General features: G+C 44.2%; 1 protein-coding gene across 1 annotated transcript in view; it reads left to right on the forward strand.

The window, feature by feature from the left end:
- The window catches only part of LOC121017439 (zinc finger protein with KRAB and SCAN domains 1), a 47,084-nt gene that overhangs the window by 24,662 nt on the left and 3,188 nt on the right, over positions 1-19,234 (forward strand). Inside the window, exons 7-8 of the mRNA XM_040455646.1 lie at positions 17,731-18,210; positions 18,818-19,007. Of these exons, the coding sequence (XP_040311580.1) occupies positions 17,731-18,210; positions 18,818-19,007 (670 nt within the window). The remainder of the gene's footprint in view (positions 1-17,730; positions 18,211-18,817; positions 19,008-19,234) is intronic.

Genomic DNA, 19,234 nt, shown 5'->3' on the forward strand with positions numbered 1-19,234 from the left:
TGGGCTGCAATCAAGAGCCCTAAGCTTAACTGACTGAGCCACCCAGGTGCCCCCACTTTATTATTTTTTTTAATTTATTTACTTCCTTTTTTTTTTTTAATTTATTTTTGAGAGAGAGCGTGTGAGCAGGGGAGGAGCAGAGAGAGAGGGAAAAAGAATTCAAAGCAGGCTTTGAGCTGTCAGCACAGAACCTGATGCAGGGCTCGAACTCACGAACTGTGAGATCATGACCTGAGTTGAAGTTGGACACTCAAGTGACTGAGCCACCCAGGCGCCCCTATTTACTTCCTTATTTTTAAGTAACCTCTCTACCCAACATGGGGCTTGCACTCAACTCCGAGTCACATGCTCTTCTGATTGAGCCAGCCAGGTGTCCCCAGAACTAGATTTTAAAGCCAGGTGTGTGATTCTAGCAACCATTCTGTTACGAGCTCAATTCTCCCTCCTTCATAAATCACTTACATGATCCCACAACTATGTTTATGGAACAGCCTCGCACAATGGTTAAACGTACACAGGCCTTGGAGGGAGCCAGTTTGCCTAGGATCAAAGCCTTCATCCACCACTTACTTGCTGTGTCTTAGTTACCTCATGTGCAAAATGGGCAGAGAGTTCCTATAAGCATTAAATGAGCCATTACATGTAAGTCATGTGCAACAGTGCCTGACATAAGTGTTCCAAAAATAGGTCACCTGTTACTTCCTCCATGGGCCTCTCGATCTCTCCTGAATATTTATTTAGCCCTCACAAAAGTCACTTTTTTTTTAAGTGAAACATCCTGGCATGTCCTCCATTCCATGAGCTCCTAAAACACATAACCCTGAAATCAGCTCCTGGTGAAACTGGGGACCCTGGCTCTGGGCCCATTTCAGTCCCAAATGTTATGTGCAAAAATTTCACAAGGCCTCTGTGATTAAAGTTGCCTCACTCCTTCAGCTGATGCAAGTCCCTTTGCAATCTCAAATCCTCCAATGAACCAGAATTTCCCCTGGAGGAGTGAAAATTGCTGCCCAGGCTTAAAGGAGCCCTTCCATGCTTGTCCCAAACTACCCATGTCCCTTTGCCAGTGGACTTACTGCCTCCAAGTCTTCAGCGTGGCCTCTACTCTGGATGCTTGAACACAGGAGGTGGTAGTCTGACTCTACCCTACCTGGGTTAAGTTTGTCGCATGCCCTACATTTACTTCTGGATTGCACATTTTAAAAGAGAAACAGTCCAAGTGCTGGATAATAAAAGCAACACCACCTCGTGTGTACAATAAAGGTTTTTTTTTTTTTTTTCTTGGTGAAGAGAAAACTCACGGGGAACTTGGTCTCTTCCCTCAAATACTTAAAGGCCTGTCATGATAAAAGAGGGATTTAATTTGTTCTGCATGACTCCCAAGACATAGAACCCAAAAGCCTTTGCGACAAACACTGACAGGCCATGTGCTAGGAATAAGAAAAGGAAAGAGCGACAGCAGTGAGTAAGGCAGATGAGTGAAGGGGCTCTGTCTGGCTGCTACCAGGACAACTGAGAAAAAGGCACCCCTTCCTCAAGACACTTAGTTGACTGCCTTCTGCTGGCAAGTTGTGATAACCACACAACCTACTGATAACTCCCGGATAATAAGGTGAATGGTGGCCCCTGGGATGCTGCGGGGTACAAGTTGCATAACTGGAGTAGCCCTTGTGGAAGCCACTGGGAGAAGAAAGAACCTTGTTGCAGGGCCAGTCAGAGCTGTAAGAATTCAGGCACTCAGGTATGGCTGGGGGACTCAGAGGCAGGGGGCAGGCAGAAAGGGATTTTGCATTGGGGAAGGCTGGGCCAGATGCCCTTTGTGATCTCCTTCTATTCTGACATGATGCACATTTTTTTCTGGGTTCTTCCAGAAACTAGGGGAACAACTTGCAACCTGCTCTTGTAAAAGTCTTGGCAGGAAACTTCACCTTCTCTTATTAGGGAGAAGGCAGGTGGCTCCTTCCAGAGAGGGCAGAATTGAAAAAAGTGCCTGTGATGGGTAGAGCCACATCTGTCCCTGGGGAAGAGGGCATGGGGGCTAACATTAAACCAGAGAGGGGATCAGAAATAATATTGCAGGGGCGCCTGGGTGGCGCAGTCGGTTAAGCGTCCGACTTCAGCCAGGTCACGATCTCGCGGTCCGTGAGTTCGAGCCCCGCGTCAGGCTCTGGGCTGATGGCTCAGAGCCTGGAGCCTGTTTCCGATTCTGTGTCTCCCTCTCTCTCTGCCCCTCCCCCGTTCATGCTCTGTCTCTCTCTGTCCCAAAAATAAAAATAAACGTTGAAAAAAAAATTTAAAAAAAAAGAAATAATATTGTAGCCAAGAACACTTAGTGATAGAGAACAAACTATAGGTTGATGGAGGAGGTGGGTGGGAGATGGGCTGGATGGGTGATGGGTACTAAGGAGGCCACTTGTTATGATGATCACTGGGTGTTGTATGTAAGTGAATTCAGAATCACTGAATTCTACTCCTGGCACCAATATAGCACTGTCTGTTAACTAACTAAAATTTTAAAAATAAATAAAATGACGGGGCTCAGTTGGTTAAGCGGCCGACTTCGGCTCAGGTCATGATCTCGCCGTCCGTGAGTTCGAGCCCCGCATCGGGCTCTGTGCTGACAGCTCAGAGCCTGGAGCCTGTTTCAGATTCTGTGTCTCCCTCTCTCTGACTCTCCCCTGTTCATGCTCTGTCTCTCCCTGTCTCAAAAATAAATAAAACGTTAAAAAAAAAATTTAACAAAAAATAAATACAATGATCAGGTTAAAAAAAAAAATACTGTTACCAAATAAACATTTTACTTTTTTAAATATTTTCTTAAAGTTTATTTATTTTTTTGAGAGAGAGAGAACAAGAGCTCCAATGAGCGTCGGGGAGAGGCAGAGAGAGGAGAGAGAGAATCCCAAGCAGGCTCTGTGCTGTCACCACAAAACCCAGCACAGGACTTGATCTCATGAACTATGAGATCTTGACCTGAGCCAAATCAAGAGTCAGATGCTAAACCTACTGAGCCACCCAGGCACCGCCCAAATAAACATTTTAAATGATTAAAAAAATATATTGTAGCCAAAAGTGATGAAGACTAGAAGTCTCACTGTTGGTATAGTCAGTTACAAAGCCAGTGCACTTTTGTGTGATCCAAACACTTGAAGTTGTCAGAGAAGGTGGGGCACCTGGCTGGCCCAGTCAGTAGAGTGTAGGACTCTTGATCTCAGGGTTGGGAGTTTGAGCCCCACACGGGGTGTAGAGACTACTTAAAGTTGTCAGAGAAGGTACTATTATGCCCATTTTCCCGATAATCAAATTGCAGATCTAAATCTCCCAAGGCTCATTGGCAACGGGGCTCCAGCTTCAAGCTGTGAGGTTGTCTAACTACATCACTCTGCTTTTATTCTCTTTTCCTTTCATTTTATTTTTTCTTTCTTTTTTTTTTTTTTTAATTTTTTTTTTCCACATTTTTATTTATTTTTGGGACAGAGAGAGACTCAGAGCATGAACGGGGGAGGGGCAGAGAGAGAGGGAGACACAGAACCGGAAACAGGCTCCAGGCTCCGAGCCATCAGCCCAGAGCCTGACGCGGGGCTCGAACTCACGGACCGCGAGATCGTGACCTGGCTGAAGTCGGACGCTTAACCGACTGCGCCACCCAGGCGCCCCTATTTTTTCTTTCTTTTTAAAAATATACATATTTAAAGTTATCTCTACACCCAATGTGGAGCTCAAACTCAGGACCCCAAGATCAAGTCACAAGCTCTACTGACTGAGCCACCCAGGCGCCCATCCTTTCATTTTCTTTAGCTGAATGAATGTTTTTGCAGCTCCCCAACATGCTGTACGTGTGGACCCCTTCCAGGAAGAAAAAAAAAAGGAAGTTTTCACAGTTGGAATGGGACAGAAGTTCGCCGAGCCCTGTTTTAGGAGGAATCAAGATTTGATCACCCTCTACTGGCTAAGCATAGTGATGGCAGCAAAAAGAAGCCGTGGTGAGAATGAGCAAGGAAGATCCAGAGAGTCACCATTTTAGGGACAAACTTGACCACCATGCTGCTGGTGGGGAAGGGAGGAAGCTAGAGCCCACAGTAACCAGTGGTAGCTTTTCCCCTTCTGGATTTTTGCTACAAGGAGAGGGAATCCTTTTTCTTTTTCAGGCCAAATAATCTTTCAAGCAAACAAGAACTGGATAATGTAGAGAAAATGGGAGAGTATGGAGGTCATTTAGGAACCATGGACCTTCAGAGGGCCCTCGGTCAGTTCAGACATTTTACATTCCAAGATTCAGAAGCAACTTTCAGATCATGGAACTGTTGTAAGTGATCGCTGGGACGTGATAGATTTTAAATATTTTGAAGGGCTGGCAAGACGAACAACTACATTTTGTGAGATAAAAGGACCAATCAAAACCAGGGTTGAAATTGTAGGAAAACAGAGTTTTGCTTTAATGTAAAGAAATTTCAGCAATTAGAACGTCCCAAAAGGAGGGAAACTGTTCTCTAAATGAGTAAGCTCCCTGCCATGTAAATGGTTAGAAGCAGAGGGCTGTTCACAGAAAGAGTGTTTGCACGTTAACAAGAGGCTAGTCTGTGGTTGCCTACGATGCCTTATTCAGGCACCATTTATTGGTCTCATCTCTATTTTCATTGACCACATCTGCAATTATTTGCTTACATATCTGCCAAGAACTGTATTTTTCATTTTTTCCTTGTGCTTTAATACAATGGCCGACACATTCTTGGTATTTGTCAAATGAATTCACTGGAAAAGTATGAGGTTCTTGGAAATCAAAACTGTTCTGAAGAGGAAATGCAGGTGACACACCACAGTGAGCCACCAGTCAAGTTGGCTAACTTTTCCTTTGCTCTCTTGTGGTTGTGCTATAGTTATTTTAATGGAAGAAAATAATGACTCACCCTAAGTTAATTTGCTTTAATAAAGTATGATTTGCATGGATAGCCTGTTGATCTTCCTAATGCTTTAAAAAAAAAAATTTTTTTTAAGTTTAGTTTGAGAGAGACAGAGTACGTGTGTGTCAGAGAGGGACATAAAGAAGGAAAGAGAGAGAATCCCAAGCAGGCTTAAGTCAGTCCAAAGCCCAACTTGGGCTTGCTCTCATGAACCATGAGATCATGACCTGAGCCAAGATCAAGAGTCAGACACTTAACTTACTGAGCCACCCAGGCAGCTCTATCATCCTAATGCTGTTTTTAAAAACCTGTTGAGATAGGGGCACCTGGGTGGCTCAGTTGGTTGAGCATCCGACTTCTGCTTGGGTCATGATCTCATCGTTCATGAGTTCGAGCCCTGCATTGGGCGCACCGCTGTCAGCACAGAGCATGCTTTGGATCCTCTGTCCCCCTCTCTCTCTGCCACTCCCCCACTCACCCTCTCTCTCAAAAAGGAGAGAGAGAGATTAATAATAAACATTTAAAAAAAAACTTTTGAGATATAGTAAAGACACAGCATTGAATTAGAGAATCTGTATTCTACTCTCAGCTCCACTAACAACTAGCTCACTAGTGTGGCTTGGATATGATTTCTCCAGGCATTGGTGTTTTGTTTTGTTTTTGGTGTTTTTTTTTTGTTTTTTTTTTAACGTTTATAGAGGGAGATAAAGAATCCAAAGCAGGCTCCAGGCTCCAAGCTGTCAGTGCAGAGCCTGATGCGGGGCTCAAAGTCATAAACTGTGAGATCATGACCTGAGCCAAAGTCAGACACTTAGCTGACTGAGCCACCCAGGTGCCCCAGCATTAGTTTCTTCATCTGAAAACAAGAGCATAACCAGATTATCCTTAAGGTCTATTTTGGCATTAATATTTTCCAACTCTGGGCCCCTTTGCTTTAGACAGAGCAACAGGCTTGGAATTGGAAGGATTTCCTTCAGGCCCCAACATCACAGCTCACTGGTTGCATGGCTAGGCAAAGATCCTTTTGACTAAGAGACTGGATTGAGCACGACCAAGACATCAACATGCATGTGGCTCATGGAATTGTGCAGGTTTCCTGGTTTTCCTTTAGTGATTCTGTTCCCTTCAACCATCTCTTATTCCTCCAGTCTAATTCAGAGGCAGTAGAATATTTAAAAGCACAGGCTTTGGAGAAAAGAGCCAAGTGTGAATCTTGACTTTCCAGCAGATCACTTGTATGACACTGGTCAAGGTACTTACTTTTCTGAGCCCCAGTTTCCTGATCTGTAAAACAGAGATTTCAATATTTCACAGGGATAAGTATTCTCAGGTCTATAATATTTCATAGGATTGATATAATGAAGATAAATGTGTATAGTAGATTGTTCCCCAAAATAGTCACATTATATCCCATCCCACATACTCTTTCAAAATGAAATAGAGAAATTTCTTTCACCAAGGAATAAAGTCTGTCTTCTTCCCCTTGAATCTGGCCCAGTGGCCTGTTTAATTTTTTTAAATGACTTATTTATTTTTGAGAGAGAGAGAGAGAGAGAAAACAGAGGAGGGGCAGAGAGAGAGGGAGACACAAAATCTGAAGCAGGCTCCAAGCTCTGAGCTGTCATCACAGAGACTTATGTGGGGCTTGAACTCACAAACTGCAAGATTATGGCCTGAGCCAAAGTCAGACACAACCGACTGAGCCACCCAGGTGCCCCTGCACACAGTGGCCTGTTTAAACAATCTAATATGGTAGAAACGATGCTGTGTAACTTCCAAGGCTGGGCTCTAAACACCTGCAAGTTCCACCCTGACTTCTTAAAATGCTCCTCTTGGGGAAGCCAGCAGTCATGTCATGAGGAAGCCCGAGCAGCCATGCGGAGACACTCACATGGAGGAGCACAGAACCCCCAGGCCAACATCCCAGCTGAGCTTCCAGCCTGTGGGCCAGCCCCAACCACCAGCCATCCCAGTCCCTTAGGACACCACAGGAAGCAGAAGAACCCAGCCAATTCACAGATTTGTGAGATCAAATGAGAAATGATAACTGTTGTGTTAAGTCACTAAGTTTTGAAGTAGTTTTTAATGCAGCAATAAAGAAGTGAAACCAAGTGCTTAACAGTACCTTGCCCATAGTAAGTACTCTAAGGAGGTGTATGGAAGGGATGGTAATGGTAAATGTTGTGAAAGGGTTTGACATTAAGGGAAAAACTAACAGGAGTATGGAGCAAGCTGTATGAAGATATTAAAGGTGTTCTCCACATTCCTAGGGGCTCCCCCACCTCTTCAAAACAGCACAGGATGATACAGGAAGTGGCCATCCTTACATTGAACTTTTCTATCATTTCCATTCATTGATCTTAGTACTGAATTCCGGGGTCCCCTAAGACAAATTTCTTTTGGAAATGACAACTCTTTGTATTTGAAAACTACGACTACTTTGTCCCTCATTCTCCCCTCCTCTTCTCCTACCTAAAGTAAAGGAAGGAAAAATTCTTCAGATTCTCTCTGGTCAAATTAGGTATGGTGTTCAGACCTCACACCCTCCGATTTGTTCATTTCTAGATGACCATTGGCTTTTGGTGCCTGTAACAGGTGGTGTCGAGAACCCACCCATCTTAGATGTCTGACCAATGCATGTGGGAAGGAATGAATGAAACAAGACTGACCATGGGATAACTGTTGACACTGGCCAGTTGGTACATGAAGGCCCACTGTCATCCTCTCTACTTTTGTCTTTGAAAATTAAAATTTTTTAATGATCCTAGAAAAATAGGGGGAAACGCTGTCATGTTTCTGTGAAGTTATGGTGCATTTAATCAGGGATTTCGTGTTCAGGGATGTTGCTGTCCTTCAGTATGTGTACCTTTTGAGGAATCAGGCAAAAGCAAAATCAATGGGGGCTGGGAAGGGGGTGCCGAAAGAAACATTGAGAATCAAGCCTGAAATCTGCAGGAGCAGCGGGAGAAAAAGGTAGGCAGAAACTTCTTTAACCAGTCCTGCAGCATCAGGAGCACTTAGAGGGCAACCTCCGAGATTTCTGCTCAGGAAACTTAGAATCCGCAAAAGCCCCAAAGGCACGGCGACTTAGATTGATGCCACCGTGACCCAGGTCCGAGATTGATCACTGAATCTCTGACTTCGTGGGCCAAGCGTGCGGCTCCGTGTCCATAAACGTGGGCCGCGTTCTCACGAGACGACGGGCTCAGGTCTCGGGCGAACGGGTTCTGAAGTCCACGAAGGGACCGAGGTCGCTGCGCCGAGCCCGCGCCTCTCCCTGGACCGGGACTACGGAGATTGGGTGCGAGAACCCGCGAAGCCGTCACCTGGCAGGCACTTCCTTGGTTTAAAAGGTAGGGGGGGGGGCGGGGAGTGGCGGCTGGGGAACGAGGTTCCTGCTAGTTCACGTAGTGGAGCGACCTCGCCCGTCCCCAAGACGCCAAAACCCCCGACTAACCAAGACACCGAGAGGCAGAGACGACCTCCCCCCGGTCCTAGAGGGACCGCTACGGCCCCTGACAACTCCCGCGGGGGGCGGGGTTCTGACGAACTTCCGGCTGCGCCGGCCGCGGGGTGCGTCGAGGCACCAGCGCTTCGAGCGGCCCCAAATCCGGTGAGTCTTTGGATTCCTGGTTCGCGTAACTGCGGGAGAGGGAACCTTGGGTGAAAGGGTTGGGAGAGGGAAGAGGGGTTGAGCAGCTGTGGCCTCTGGAGAACCCCCCAGACCGGTCCTGGGAGGGCTGTGGGGAGGAGCTCCGTGCTCCTACCCAGCTAAGCTGGTGGAGGCTCGTCCTCGCCTTTTCCTGCCCTCCCCGGCGGTTTCTCAGATAAACTGCTTCTTTCGCGTTCCAGAGCAGATTTTCTGTGCTCTCCCTGAGACGGGCCCTTAGTCCGTCGGACCCGGGCTGCCTTCTCTTTTTTTCCTTGCTCTTAACAGGAAGTCCGAACTCGGGGCTAATTGATGAGAACATGTCTGAGGGGTTTGGGGACCTGCGGTGGGAAACCGAGCCTCATTAGAAGTCCCGGGTAGCTATTGATCCAAGAGAGGGAATAGTTCCGTTGGGCTTTGTTCAGATTAGAAAGCACATACACAGTAAGGATCTGCTCGAGTTTGGAAACACATTTCTAGGTTACCATTTATAAATAGTTTCTCGAGAGGAAGGCGATCTGGTGGGTGAGGTCCTTGGAAACCTATGTAATATAAAGGAAGAGTTGAAAGAACTGTGAAGGAAAGAGTCAAGAGGCAAAGCAATTGTTTTCAGCGATTGGGGAGCTGCTATGCAGAAAGTTAAGTACTGTACAGTAGAATTCCATGCCTCAAGAATTAACCATATTTGCCTGCCTGCGAGTTTTCAGGTACACAATGTGTGTGTTAAAAGCATTCTAGCAATAGTTGGTAAGTACCATTAAATTGTTATCATCTATTTTAATTTGGTTTATTTATGCCTCATCTTGTTCCGGAATGGGTTTGGGGCACTTCTATAAGAGAGTATAAGTTTTGGGAAATTGGCATAAAAGAGGGGGAAAAAAACACCTGGGAACAAGAACAGTTCCCTTCTGGTTATAGTAGACCATAAACTTTTGCTTGATGAGCCTCTTGTGCTACACATTCTAGATAGTCTAAAGAAAGTAGTTCACTGTGGTTGAAGACAATCTGAATTAGTAATGAAACCTCCTCTTTTCTACCCACATGCTTTTTTTAATTTTATAAATACTGTATTAAGAAAAACTCAGAAGCCAGAGCACCTGGCTGGCTCAGCCACTGTAGCACAGGACTCTTGATCTCAGGGTTGTGAGTTCAATCCCCACGTTGGGCATAGAGCTTATGATACATAGATAGATAGATAGATAGATAGATAGATAGATAGATAGATACGCAGGCATAGAGTTTATAATAAATAAATAAATTAATTAATTAAAAAGAAAAATTCAGAAGCCATGACCTGGAGGGCATCCCGAGATGAAACTTTAGGCAAACTCAGCATGACCAAATGTGAAATAACTGGCTTTGCTCAAGGGAAAAAAAAAATTACAACAGAGCATTACCAGGTTTTTAAAAAGTCTTTGCCAGTCCAATAGATGGAAGCATTTCATTGCAGCTTTAATTTCCATTTCTTCTGTTGTAAATAAGGTTAAGCATCTTTTCATGGATTTATTACTAAGCTGAGATTTGAAAGACAAAAAGAAGTTTGTCTGAGAATTGGGCATTATCAGTGCATTGGGAATGAGCAGGAAAGCAATGAGACAGAATGAAGAGGCAGAGGCCAGGTTGTGACTTTTGTCTGCCATACAGAGAAGTTAATAAAATGGTTGTTAAGAGCAGGGTCATATGTGCAGATCTGTATTCTAAACCTCTGCTGGTACTAGACTTTTAATGTGTGAAACTTGATTTTTAGAGGAGGCATCGTCAGAGGTCAAGGGCAGGCTGCCGCAAGATGGGGCACTTTAACTTTAGCACAAACATTATTTTGAGTTAAAAGCAATTGAAACCCAGCAGATTCAGGAAAGGCTCTTTACCTTCCCCCTCAAGTGCCTGCCTACACCAGGAAGAGAGCTATTAATGAGATTGCGTTTTACCTAAGAAACCTGCATAATAGGGCACCGTTTGTTTTCCTAACATCTCCTCTCACCTCTCTTTTGGTCTTCCTCATCTTTGTATCCTCAGACCCCTTTCCTTAGCTCAGGTTGTTATTTAAGGCTCCATGTTGCCTCACTGCCTTTGGGATTTCATATCTATGTGGATTCCCTGTACACACAAAACTAAATTTGATGGGGGCACCTGGGTGGCTCAGTCAGTTAAGCGGCCAACTTCGGCTCAGGTCATGATCTCACGGTCCGTGAGTTCAAGCCCCGCATCGGGCTCTGTGCCGACAGCTCAGAGCCTGGAGCCTGTTTTAGATTCTGTGTCTCCCTCTCTCTGACCCTCCCCCGTTCATGCTCTGTCTCTCTCTCTCTGTCTCAAAAATAAATAAATGTTAAAAAAAAAAAAACCAAAAAACAAAAAAACCCACTAAATTTCATGTTCTCCTGTTAAAAAAAATTTTTTTAAGGTAAGCTCTACACCCATCATGGGGCTCAAACTCACATCCCCGAGACCCTCTTCCTACTGAGCCAGCCAAGTGCCCCTCGATTTTTCTTTAAACAAACACACAAACACACCTCTGCTGGTAGCCTTTGAGCCTGTGGAATTGGAATTGCCAAACTGGAAAATGGCCTGTGCAATTTCAAAGGAGGAAAAGACTGTTGTAACATCAACTAGTCAAAAGTGTTTGATGTGGGGAATAAGTTTAAGAATTCTCTATGCTTGCACCAATGGGTTAGCAAGGCTTAGGGTGGAAAGCCACCAGAGGGGGAAAGTGCCCAAAGCCAGTCATTAAGTAAGACAAAGCATAGAGGCAGAAAGCCCTGGGTGAAAGAGTCTAAAGTTAGCTGTGCTGAAGAGTGCCTTGTTAACCCTGAGGTTGCAAGCTCAAGCAATCTTAAACTTTGGAGATAACAGCTAATTGGCTAAATCACCTACAGAAAAACATTTTCCATCTGCTGCCAGTATATCATTGTGCTTTGATCTCAACTTCAAAACGCAGCTTGCCCCCCAAACCCTTTGCTTCTTACACAAGTTAATGGCCACTATCTGATCATTTCCTTCCGCACGTTTACCACATATGTAAAATTTTGAGAGCTCAATAAATACAGAGGTGAAACCCCTGTTCTGGGCTCTTGTCTCCTCCCTGACATTAGCCTCTCGTATTCATTTCTGTGTCTGCTCTCTTGCTGGACAAGAGAGAGCTCCAGACTCAAAAGTCTGTGACAGTTTGATAAAAGTAAAAGTAAGCTTTGTGATAGGTTTAAAATAGATCTGCTAGAAACTTTATTTCATTATGCCAATATTCTAATAATTGTTGAATGAGAGTCAGACATTAATTATTGTTCCTAGAGACAAAGCAGGTACCTTTTAAAAAGAAATCATAAAAAGGCTTCATAACTTTTTAAAAGTATCTAAGAATGGTCTGCTTCAACATCATGAGTATTAAAGTTAACAGCTGTGCTTCTTCCCCCCCCCCCATATTTTTAATTTAAATGTTTTATTTTATTTTTAAGTAATCTCTATACCCATCATGGGGCTTGAACTCACAACCCCAAGATCAAGAGTCACATGCTGCACTGACTGAGCCAGCCAGGTGTCCCTTAAATGTTTTTAGAATAGTTTTAGATCTATAGAAAAGCTCAAAGATAGTATAGTACAGAATTCCCATATACCTTTTCTCCAGTTATTGTTAACCCCTTGCATTACTGGGTACATTTGTCACAACTAAGGAACCAACACTGATATATTACTATTAATTAAGCTCCGCACTTTATTTGAAGGTCACTAGTTTTTCCCTAATGTCCTTTTTCTGTTCCAGGATCCCATCTAGGGTACCGCATTATATTAGCCTTCAAGTCTACTTAATGTCCTCTGGTCAGTGACAATTTCTCAGGCTTTCCTCGTTTTTAATGATCTTGACAGTTTTGAGAAGTACAGGTCAGGTGTTTTATAGAAAGTCCCTCAATCCAGATTTGGAGGAGGAAGGCCACAGAGGTGATGTGCCCTTGTCATCATTTTCAGGTGCACTTACCACTGGTGATGTTAACCTTGGTGATCCGACTGAGCTAGTGTTTGCCTGCATGGTAGTACTTCCCTTCAGCCCCTTTCCATATTTTTCTCGCGGAAGCAAGTCCCTAAGTGCAGCCCACACTCAGGGGGTGAAGAGTTAAGTCTCCCTTCTTGACAGGAGTATCTACATACATAAATTGGCATAATTCTGGGTGGGAGGTTTGTCTCTTCTCTGTTTATTCAGTCACCTTTTTTTTTTTTTAACATTGTATGGATTCACAGATACTTATTTCACATTTCAGGTTATAATCCACTACTGTATTTTGTTGCTCAGATTGTTTTAGTTGTAGCTATTGAGAGCTTCCCCCCGCCCCCAAGTTGGCTCCTGTGTCCCTTTAACATGCCCCATTGTTTTGTTTTTTAACTTTGTGTCACTATAGGATGCTCCAGGCTCATTTTGTATGCTCCCCAACCTAGAATCAGCCATTTTTCCATTTTCTAGTTCTTTTTATTGGAGAAACCAAGATCTGGGCTCTGGGTATGCTAATTGCAGGATGTCATTGCTTCTAAACCTTCACGGCAGACAGAACTAGGAAATCAATGTCTGCATACTAACTTGTGTACACACACTAATTCTGTATTCACCTGTATCTGTAAACTAAGTATGAGTTGATGCTGCCATATTTTTTTAGCCTAAATTTGTACTGATAATTAAAAAAAAATTTTAATGTTTATTTATTTTTAATTTATTTTTAATGTTTATTTCTGAGAGAGAGGGAGACAGAGCATGAGTGGGGGAGGGGCAGAGAGAGAGGGAGACACAGAATCAGGAGCAGGCTCCAGGCTCTGAGCTGTCAGCACAGAGCCCAACGCGGGGCTCGAACTCACGGACCGTGAGATCATGACCTGAGCCGAAGTTGGTCGCTCAACCGACTGAGCCACCCAGGCACCCCTGTTTATTTATTTTTGAGAGAGAGAGAGAGAGAGAGAGAGAGAGACAGTGCAAGCAGGGGAGGGACGGCGGGGGAGGGGGGCGGGGGTGGGGGGGAGATAAAGAATCTGAAGCAGGCTCCAGGCTCTCAGCTGTCAGCACAGAGCCCGACACAGGGCTCGAACTCATGAATGGTGAGATTATGACCTGAGCCGAAGTGAGACACTTAACTGACTAAGCCACCCAGGCACCCCTGTACTGATATATTTTTTAAGCCTGATTTTACAGCTTTTATTCCATGAGTACACCCAAAGATCCATATATCACATTCATTCTTCCCACAGATATTTGAGTACCTGCAAAATACCAGGTGTATTGTAGATGTTTGGAATATAGCAGTGAAGAAAACGGATGAAAGTCTCTGCCCTCAGGAGTTGGTATCCAAGAAGGAAACAGGCGGTTTAAAAAAAAAAAAAGGTAAAATATATAGTATATGTATGGAGGTAAGTGATGTGGAAGAGAGTAAATTAGCATAAGGAGTTCTGGGATGAGCAAGAGCTGTGTGCAGTTTAAAATATGGGGTCAGGGATGCCTTGGCGAGAACATATACAGACCTGAAGGAGCCAGCCATATATAATCTGGAGGAAGCATTCCGCAGAGGGAACGCCATGCTCTGAGGGGGGAAGCTTGCCTCACGTGTTCAAGGGACAATGTGGTTGGGGTCAATGAACAAGAGAGAAGTAGAAGACGAAGTCAGACGGGCAACAGAGCTGAGACCTCATGAGGCCTTGCTGGCCATTGTGATGACCTTGCCCTTTACTCTAGGAGACACTGCCTCGAAAGGCATGAGCAGAAGAATGGTATGACCTGACTTGTATGTTAACAGGGTTGCTCTGGCTGCTTGTTGGCACTAGACCCAGGGGCAGGGGTGGAAGCACTTAGGAGGCTCTTGCAATATTCCAGGCAAGTAGGGGAGGGGCTGGGATGCAGTACTGGAGGTAGTGCGAATTGGTTGAACATTGGATCTTTTGGACGTAGAGCTCACAGGATTCGCTTATGAATTATATGTAGAATGAGAAGGAGTCTGGGATAACCAGGTTTTTTGTTCCAAGAAAACAGGATGATGGAGTCGCCATTAACCGTCAAGTACGTAGTTGGTCACATGAGTCTAGAGTTCAAAAGAGAGCTCTGGGCTGGAGATTAATTGGTGGTTGGGAGTACGTGGATGGTAATTAGAGCCATGTGACTGGGTGAAATCTCTGGGGAGAATGAATGCAGCAGGGATGAAGTGGTCCAAGCGCCTATCCCTCCACTCATTTGAGGTCTTGCAAAGACACGGATTTGAGTTGTGGGCAGCATCCAAGGGAAACTTTTTCTTCTTAAGAATTTTTTTTTGTTTTTAACATAATCTCCACATACAATGTAGGTCTCGAGCTCACAACCCCGAGGTCAAGAGTCGCATGCTCTACCGGCTGAGCCAACTAGGCACTCCACCTTTTTTTTCTTTAAATGTGACTATGTACATGCTTTGCAGAGGTAGTTATGTGATCTGTGAGATTGGATATGCCATTCTGGGAACAGATCCACATGAATCTGATACAGGTCACTTCCTGTTGAATGCCACCTGTGCTAAGTAATTCCTCCCTTGTGCCTTGCTGAGTTTCCCAGGCTTGATCCCAGAAGCTGAGCAACCCAAACAGATTCCAGTGTCTTTCCTATTCTAGGTATGCACTTCTGTGAGTGGAGTGTGAAATTTTGTAACCAGTTATGAGAAGGTATTTCAGCACTGCAGAGATCTACTTTTAAGCATTTCAAATGAATGCTCCCAGCACTATTCCATCTGTTATTTTAAGGTCATTTTAGCCTTTTGTGTTAGTGCCTTTATTTAGGAAACTAGATGGTGTGCTTCTCTCCTGGCTTTTTTCAAGTTATTCTGAACTTGGGAGCTCCAGAAGTGTATTGGGTGTGCAGAGCAGCGTGAGGGAGTACGTGCTGCTGATTTGGGTCCACCCTGTCAAGACGCCTGTTGATATCTCCTAGGATGCTTCAGATTTGGGGTACAGTGGAGAGGAATCCCAAGTACCGGCATCCCTAGAAGTCTCAACTAATTAGTAGCTGATAATTATTGAAATTTTCATGAAAAGTTATATATTGAGGTTCTAGTTGTAGGATCCCATTTTATATTTTTTAGAATTACTAGAATTAAACATAAATAAAAAATAAAATTATCAGAATTGGTCACAAAAATCAGTGGAGAGCAGTCATAGAAAATGTATGTTTTTAATGTGTGTTCATTAAATGTGTGAAAGTAATACTTCAGTAACATACTAGGGACACCTGGCTGACTTAGCTGGAGCGTGCAACTTGATCTCAGGGTTATGAGTTCGAGCCCCACGTTGGGGGTAGGGATTAGTAAAATAAAAAACTTAAAAAAACAAAAGCTGTTAACATAGATGTGCATTTGTTGGGGGCGTTCTGCGTGGTCTGTGATTGCTTTTTTGTTTGTTTGTTTGTTTGTTTGGAAGTCCATGAAGTTGTTGGATTAGTAGTAAAACCAATTTGGTTTGTCCTTAAAGGTTTTCTGATATAAAAGTAATAATACCCATTGTAGAAAATTTAGAAAATGAAGAAAAGAATTTTAAAAATTGAATTCATCTATAACCCAGCAATATCACTGTTTGTGTTTTATCCTTTTTCCTTTGTTGTGATTATGGGGATGTATGTGAGACTTGCCACTTAGAGTGACATCAGGCCAGAGGTGGATGTGCATGTCAGCCATCAGCATACTCAAGTTTTTATTTTCGTTTTTATTTTTTTCATACCGAAGTTTTCAAATGCCTTAGATTTAGGTTATCTTTGACGCCTCTATGTTCTCATCTTCTGCGAGCTATTTGTACATCCTTTCTATGGTCTCTCTCCTTGTTACCATTATCATTTCATGTAACGAAAACCTGTGTAGATTTTTATCCGTTTGGCTCTTCACTGAGACTGCTGGAGTTGTCCTGCTCTCAGTTGTCCAAACCTGGAATGGGACGTCTACGTGACCTGACAGATGCTGCCTAAAGTTTGGAAACATGCTTAGGAAGGCCAGTCACAAGCATGTAAGGTTAATTCATGCAGGTTTCTTTCAGAGTATACTTCATGAATGCCACTAATTGTATAGTCTGATTCTGTTGTCTGTTTACTCCTATACTTTCCGTCTCCCCCACAGACTTGAAAGCCCTGTGGGGGTGAGAGCACATCTGTCTTACTCATCACTGCAGTCCCAGCTCAAAGCCCGTGGCAGGTATTCAAGTCCATGTTGAGTGAAGGGACTTCATTTTTTGGGCAAGTGGGGGAAAAAGAAGTAATTACATTTACTACAGATGTTTTTGGTGTTCTAATGTATCGACTGACAGATAATTAGAATATTTAGTATTTAAAAGAAAAATACTTTAAGCATTTTTTGGTATCATTTGCTATGACTTAATTTTTACCTATTCTCAACAATACATATCTCATCAAAATAAATACCTCTGTAAGAATATAGGTTACTTTTAGTTTAATTTGTCATTCACTTGTCTTTTTTAAGTAGGCTCTACGCCCAACATGGGGCCCGAAGTCATGACCCTGAGACCAAGAGTCACATGCTCCACCGGCTGAGCCAGCTAGGTGCCCTTGACTAACAAATTTTTAATGTTGAATCTCAAAGTCTTGGATTTAGACAGGCTGCAGTTGGCCTGTAGGTATCCTGTTGAAGTCTCAGGAGTTGTAAGATTCTGAAACAGGTTTTAGAGCAAAGTTAATTTAAATTTAATTTTAGGGGTCCCTGGGTGGCTCAGTTGGTTGAACATCCCACTGTTGATCTCAGCTGAGCTAACATATGATCCCAGTGTTGTGGGATCCAGCCCCACATTGGGCTCCACACTGAGCATTGAGCCTGCTTGAGATTCTCTCTCCCTCTGTTCCTCTCCCCACTGTGTTCAGTGTCTCTCTCTCTCTCTCTCTCTCTCTCTCTCTCTCTCTCTCTCTCTCTCTCTCTCAAATTAAAAAAAAATTATGTACAAATTGAAATTTTTAAAAATAATAAATTTAATTTTAAAATTATGCCATAGTGTACGTTTTATCAGAGTGGAGACAGTAAAATTGAAGTAGGATATCCTGAGCTGACTCTTGAATGATTTTGGACAATTATTTTTATGTGATAGTTCTGTGGTGGCCACAATTTCCACAATTTGTTGTGCTGACAGTGTGGCTGTAAAGACCTAAAAAGCATCCTTTTTTTCTTTTTGTAATTTATGGTAACCGTATTTTCTCAGGTTTAACGTGTAGCCCTAAAGATCCAGAAACCCAAAGGAACCACTATTCCTGCTCCACATAGTCCCATCCGTAGTGAGGCTGTTTCTGGAATCTGTGTGATGACCAAGGTTTTAGGCATGGCTGCAGTTCGGATTCCTCGGCCTCCGCGGGAGAGGGGGCCTGTGGTGGTTAAAGATGAGGAAGAGGAAGGGAAGTGCCTTCCTAGCCTGGAGGTGTTCCGCCAGCGCTTCCGGCAGTTTGGGTACCATGACACACCTGGCCCCCGGGAGGCCCTGAGCCAGCTCCGGGTGCTCTGCTGTGAGTGGCTGAGGCCCGAGATCCACACCAAGGAGCAGATCCTGGAGCTGCTGGTGCTGGAGCAGTTCCTGAGCATCCTGCCCCAGGAGCTCCAGGCCTGGGTGCAGGAGCACTGCCCGGAGAGCGCTGAAGAGGCCGTCACTCTCCTAGAAGATCTGGAGCGAGAACTGGACGAGCCAGGGCAGCAGGTAGGCTGGGGAGACCTTTTCTGCTATGAGATTGAGAGCATAGCATTCGGGGCAGGCTGGGTTTGTCCATCCAATGAGAGTAGCTGAATGGAAGTTTCTGCTGACTTACACTGTGTTTCCTCCTGTATTTCTTCTACCGTCCAGTATTGATCTTTAGCTATGGGAGTTGAATGAGATGGATGGGTTTCCTTTTTTTTTCCCTTAGAGGTTGTACATTAGCTCTCCTGGTGTTCTTTCATTCTGCAGTTGACCCTTGAACCACACAGAGGTTAGGGGTGTCAGCCCCGCCTCCCCAGGACATGTGCATTTGAGGATCCCAATATAACTTTGGATTCCCCTGAAACTTCTAAATAGTCTACTGTTGACCAGAAACCTTACCAATAACATAGTCAATTAACACTTACTTTGTATGTTATATGTATTCTATACTACATTCTTGTAATAAAGTAAGCTAGAGAAAGGAAAGCCTTAAAATCATAAGAGACACATTTACTGTATTGTATGTCTCAAAAAAGAGATGCGTGTTTAAGTGGACCTGGGTAGTTCAGACCCATTGTAGTTCCAAGGTGAGCTGTGCATAAACTCCATCATTCCTCATTGTCTCTAGGCCTCACCGCCTCCAAGTGAGCAGAAACAGATGTGGGAGAAGAGGTCCTCTTCAGGAACGGCAAAGTTTCCAAGCAGTGTGCAGCCCCAGTCTGTGGAGACCAGTCACAGATGCGAAGCTTGGGAGCCCTTGTACATTCAGGAGACTGGGGAAGAGCAGGATTTCACTCCAGAGCTGAAACAGAGTCAAGGTAGGGGCTGTCTGTCATGCCACCTGCTTGGTGCCCCGGGCCTTTGGGGTGAAAGAAACAGAATAATTCTAATTCCCGGTTGCAAGGCAGTGCCCTAGACTGACTTGCCTGGTCTGGCTGCGGAGGCAGAATGAGTGCCTGAGTGCCTTTCATCCCTAGGTGCATCTCAGCCAGAGTCCTAGCAAGGGAACATGACATCCTCTTCTCTTGAAAGGGTGGGTTGAAGT

The sequence above is a fragment of the Herpailurus yagouaroundi genome, unplaced genomic scaffold (genome assembly GCF_014898765.1).
Source record: "Herpailurus yagouaroundi ecotype Mexico unplaced genomic scaffold, PumYag 216, whole genome shotgun sequence".
Lineage (NCBI taxonomy): Eukaryota > Metazoa > Chordata > Mammalia > Carnivora > Felidae > Herpailurus > Herpailurus yagouaroundi.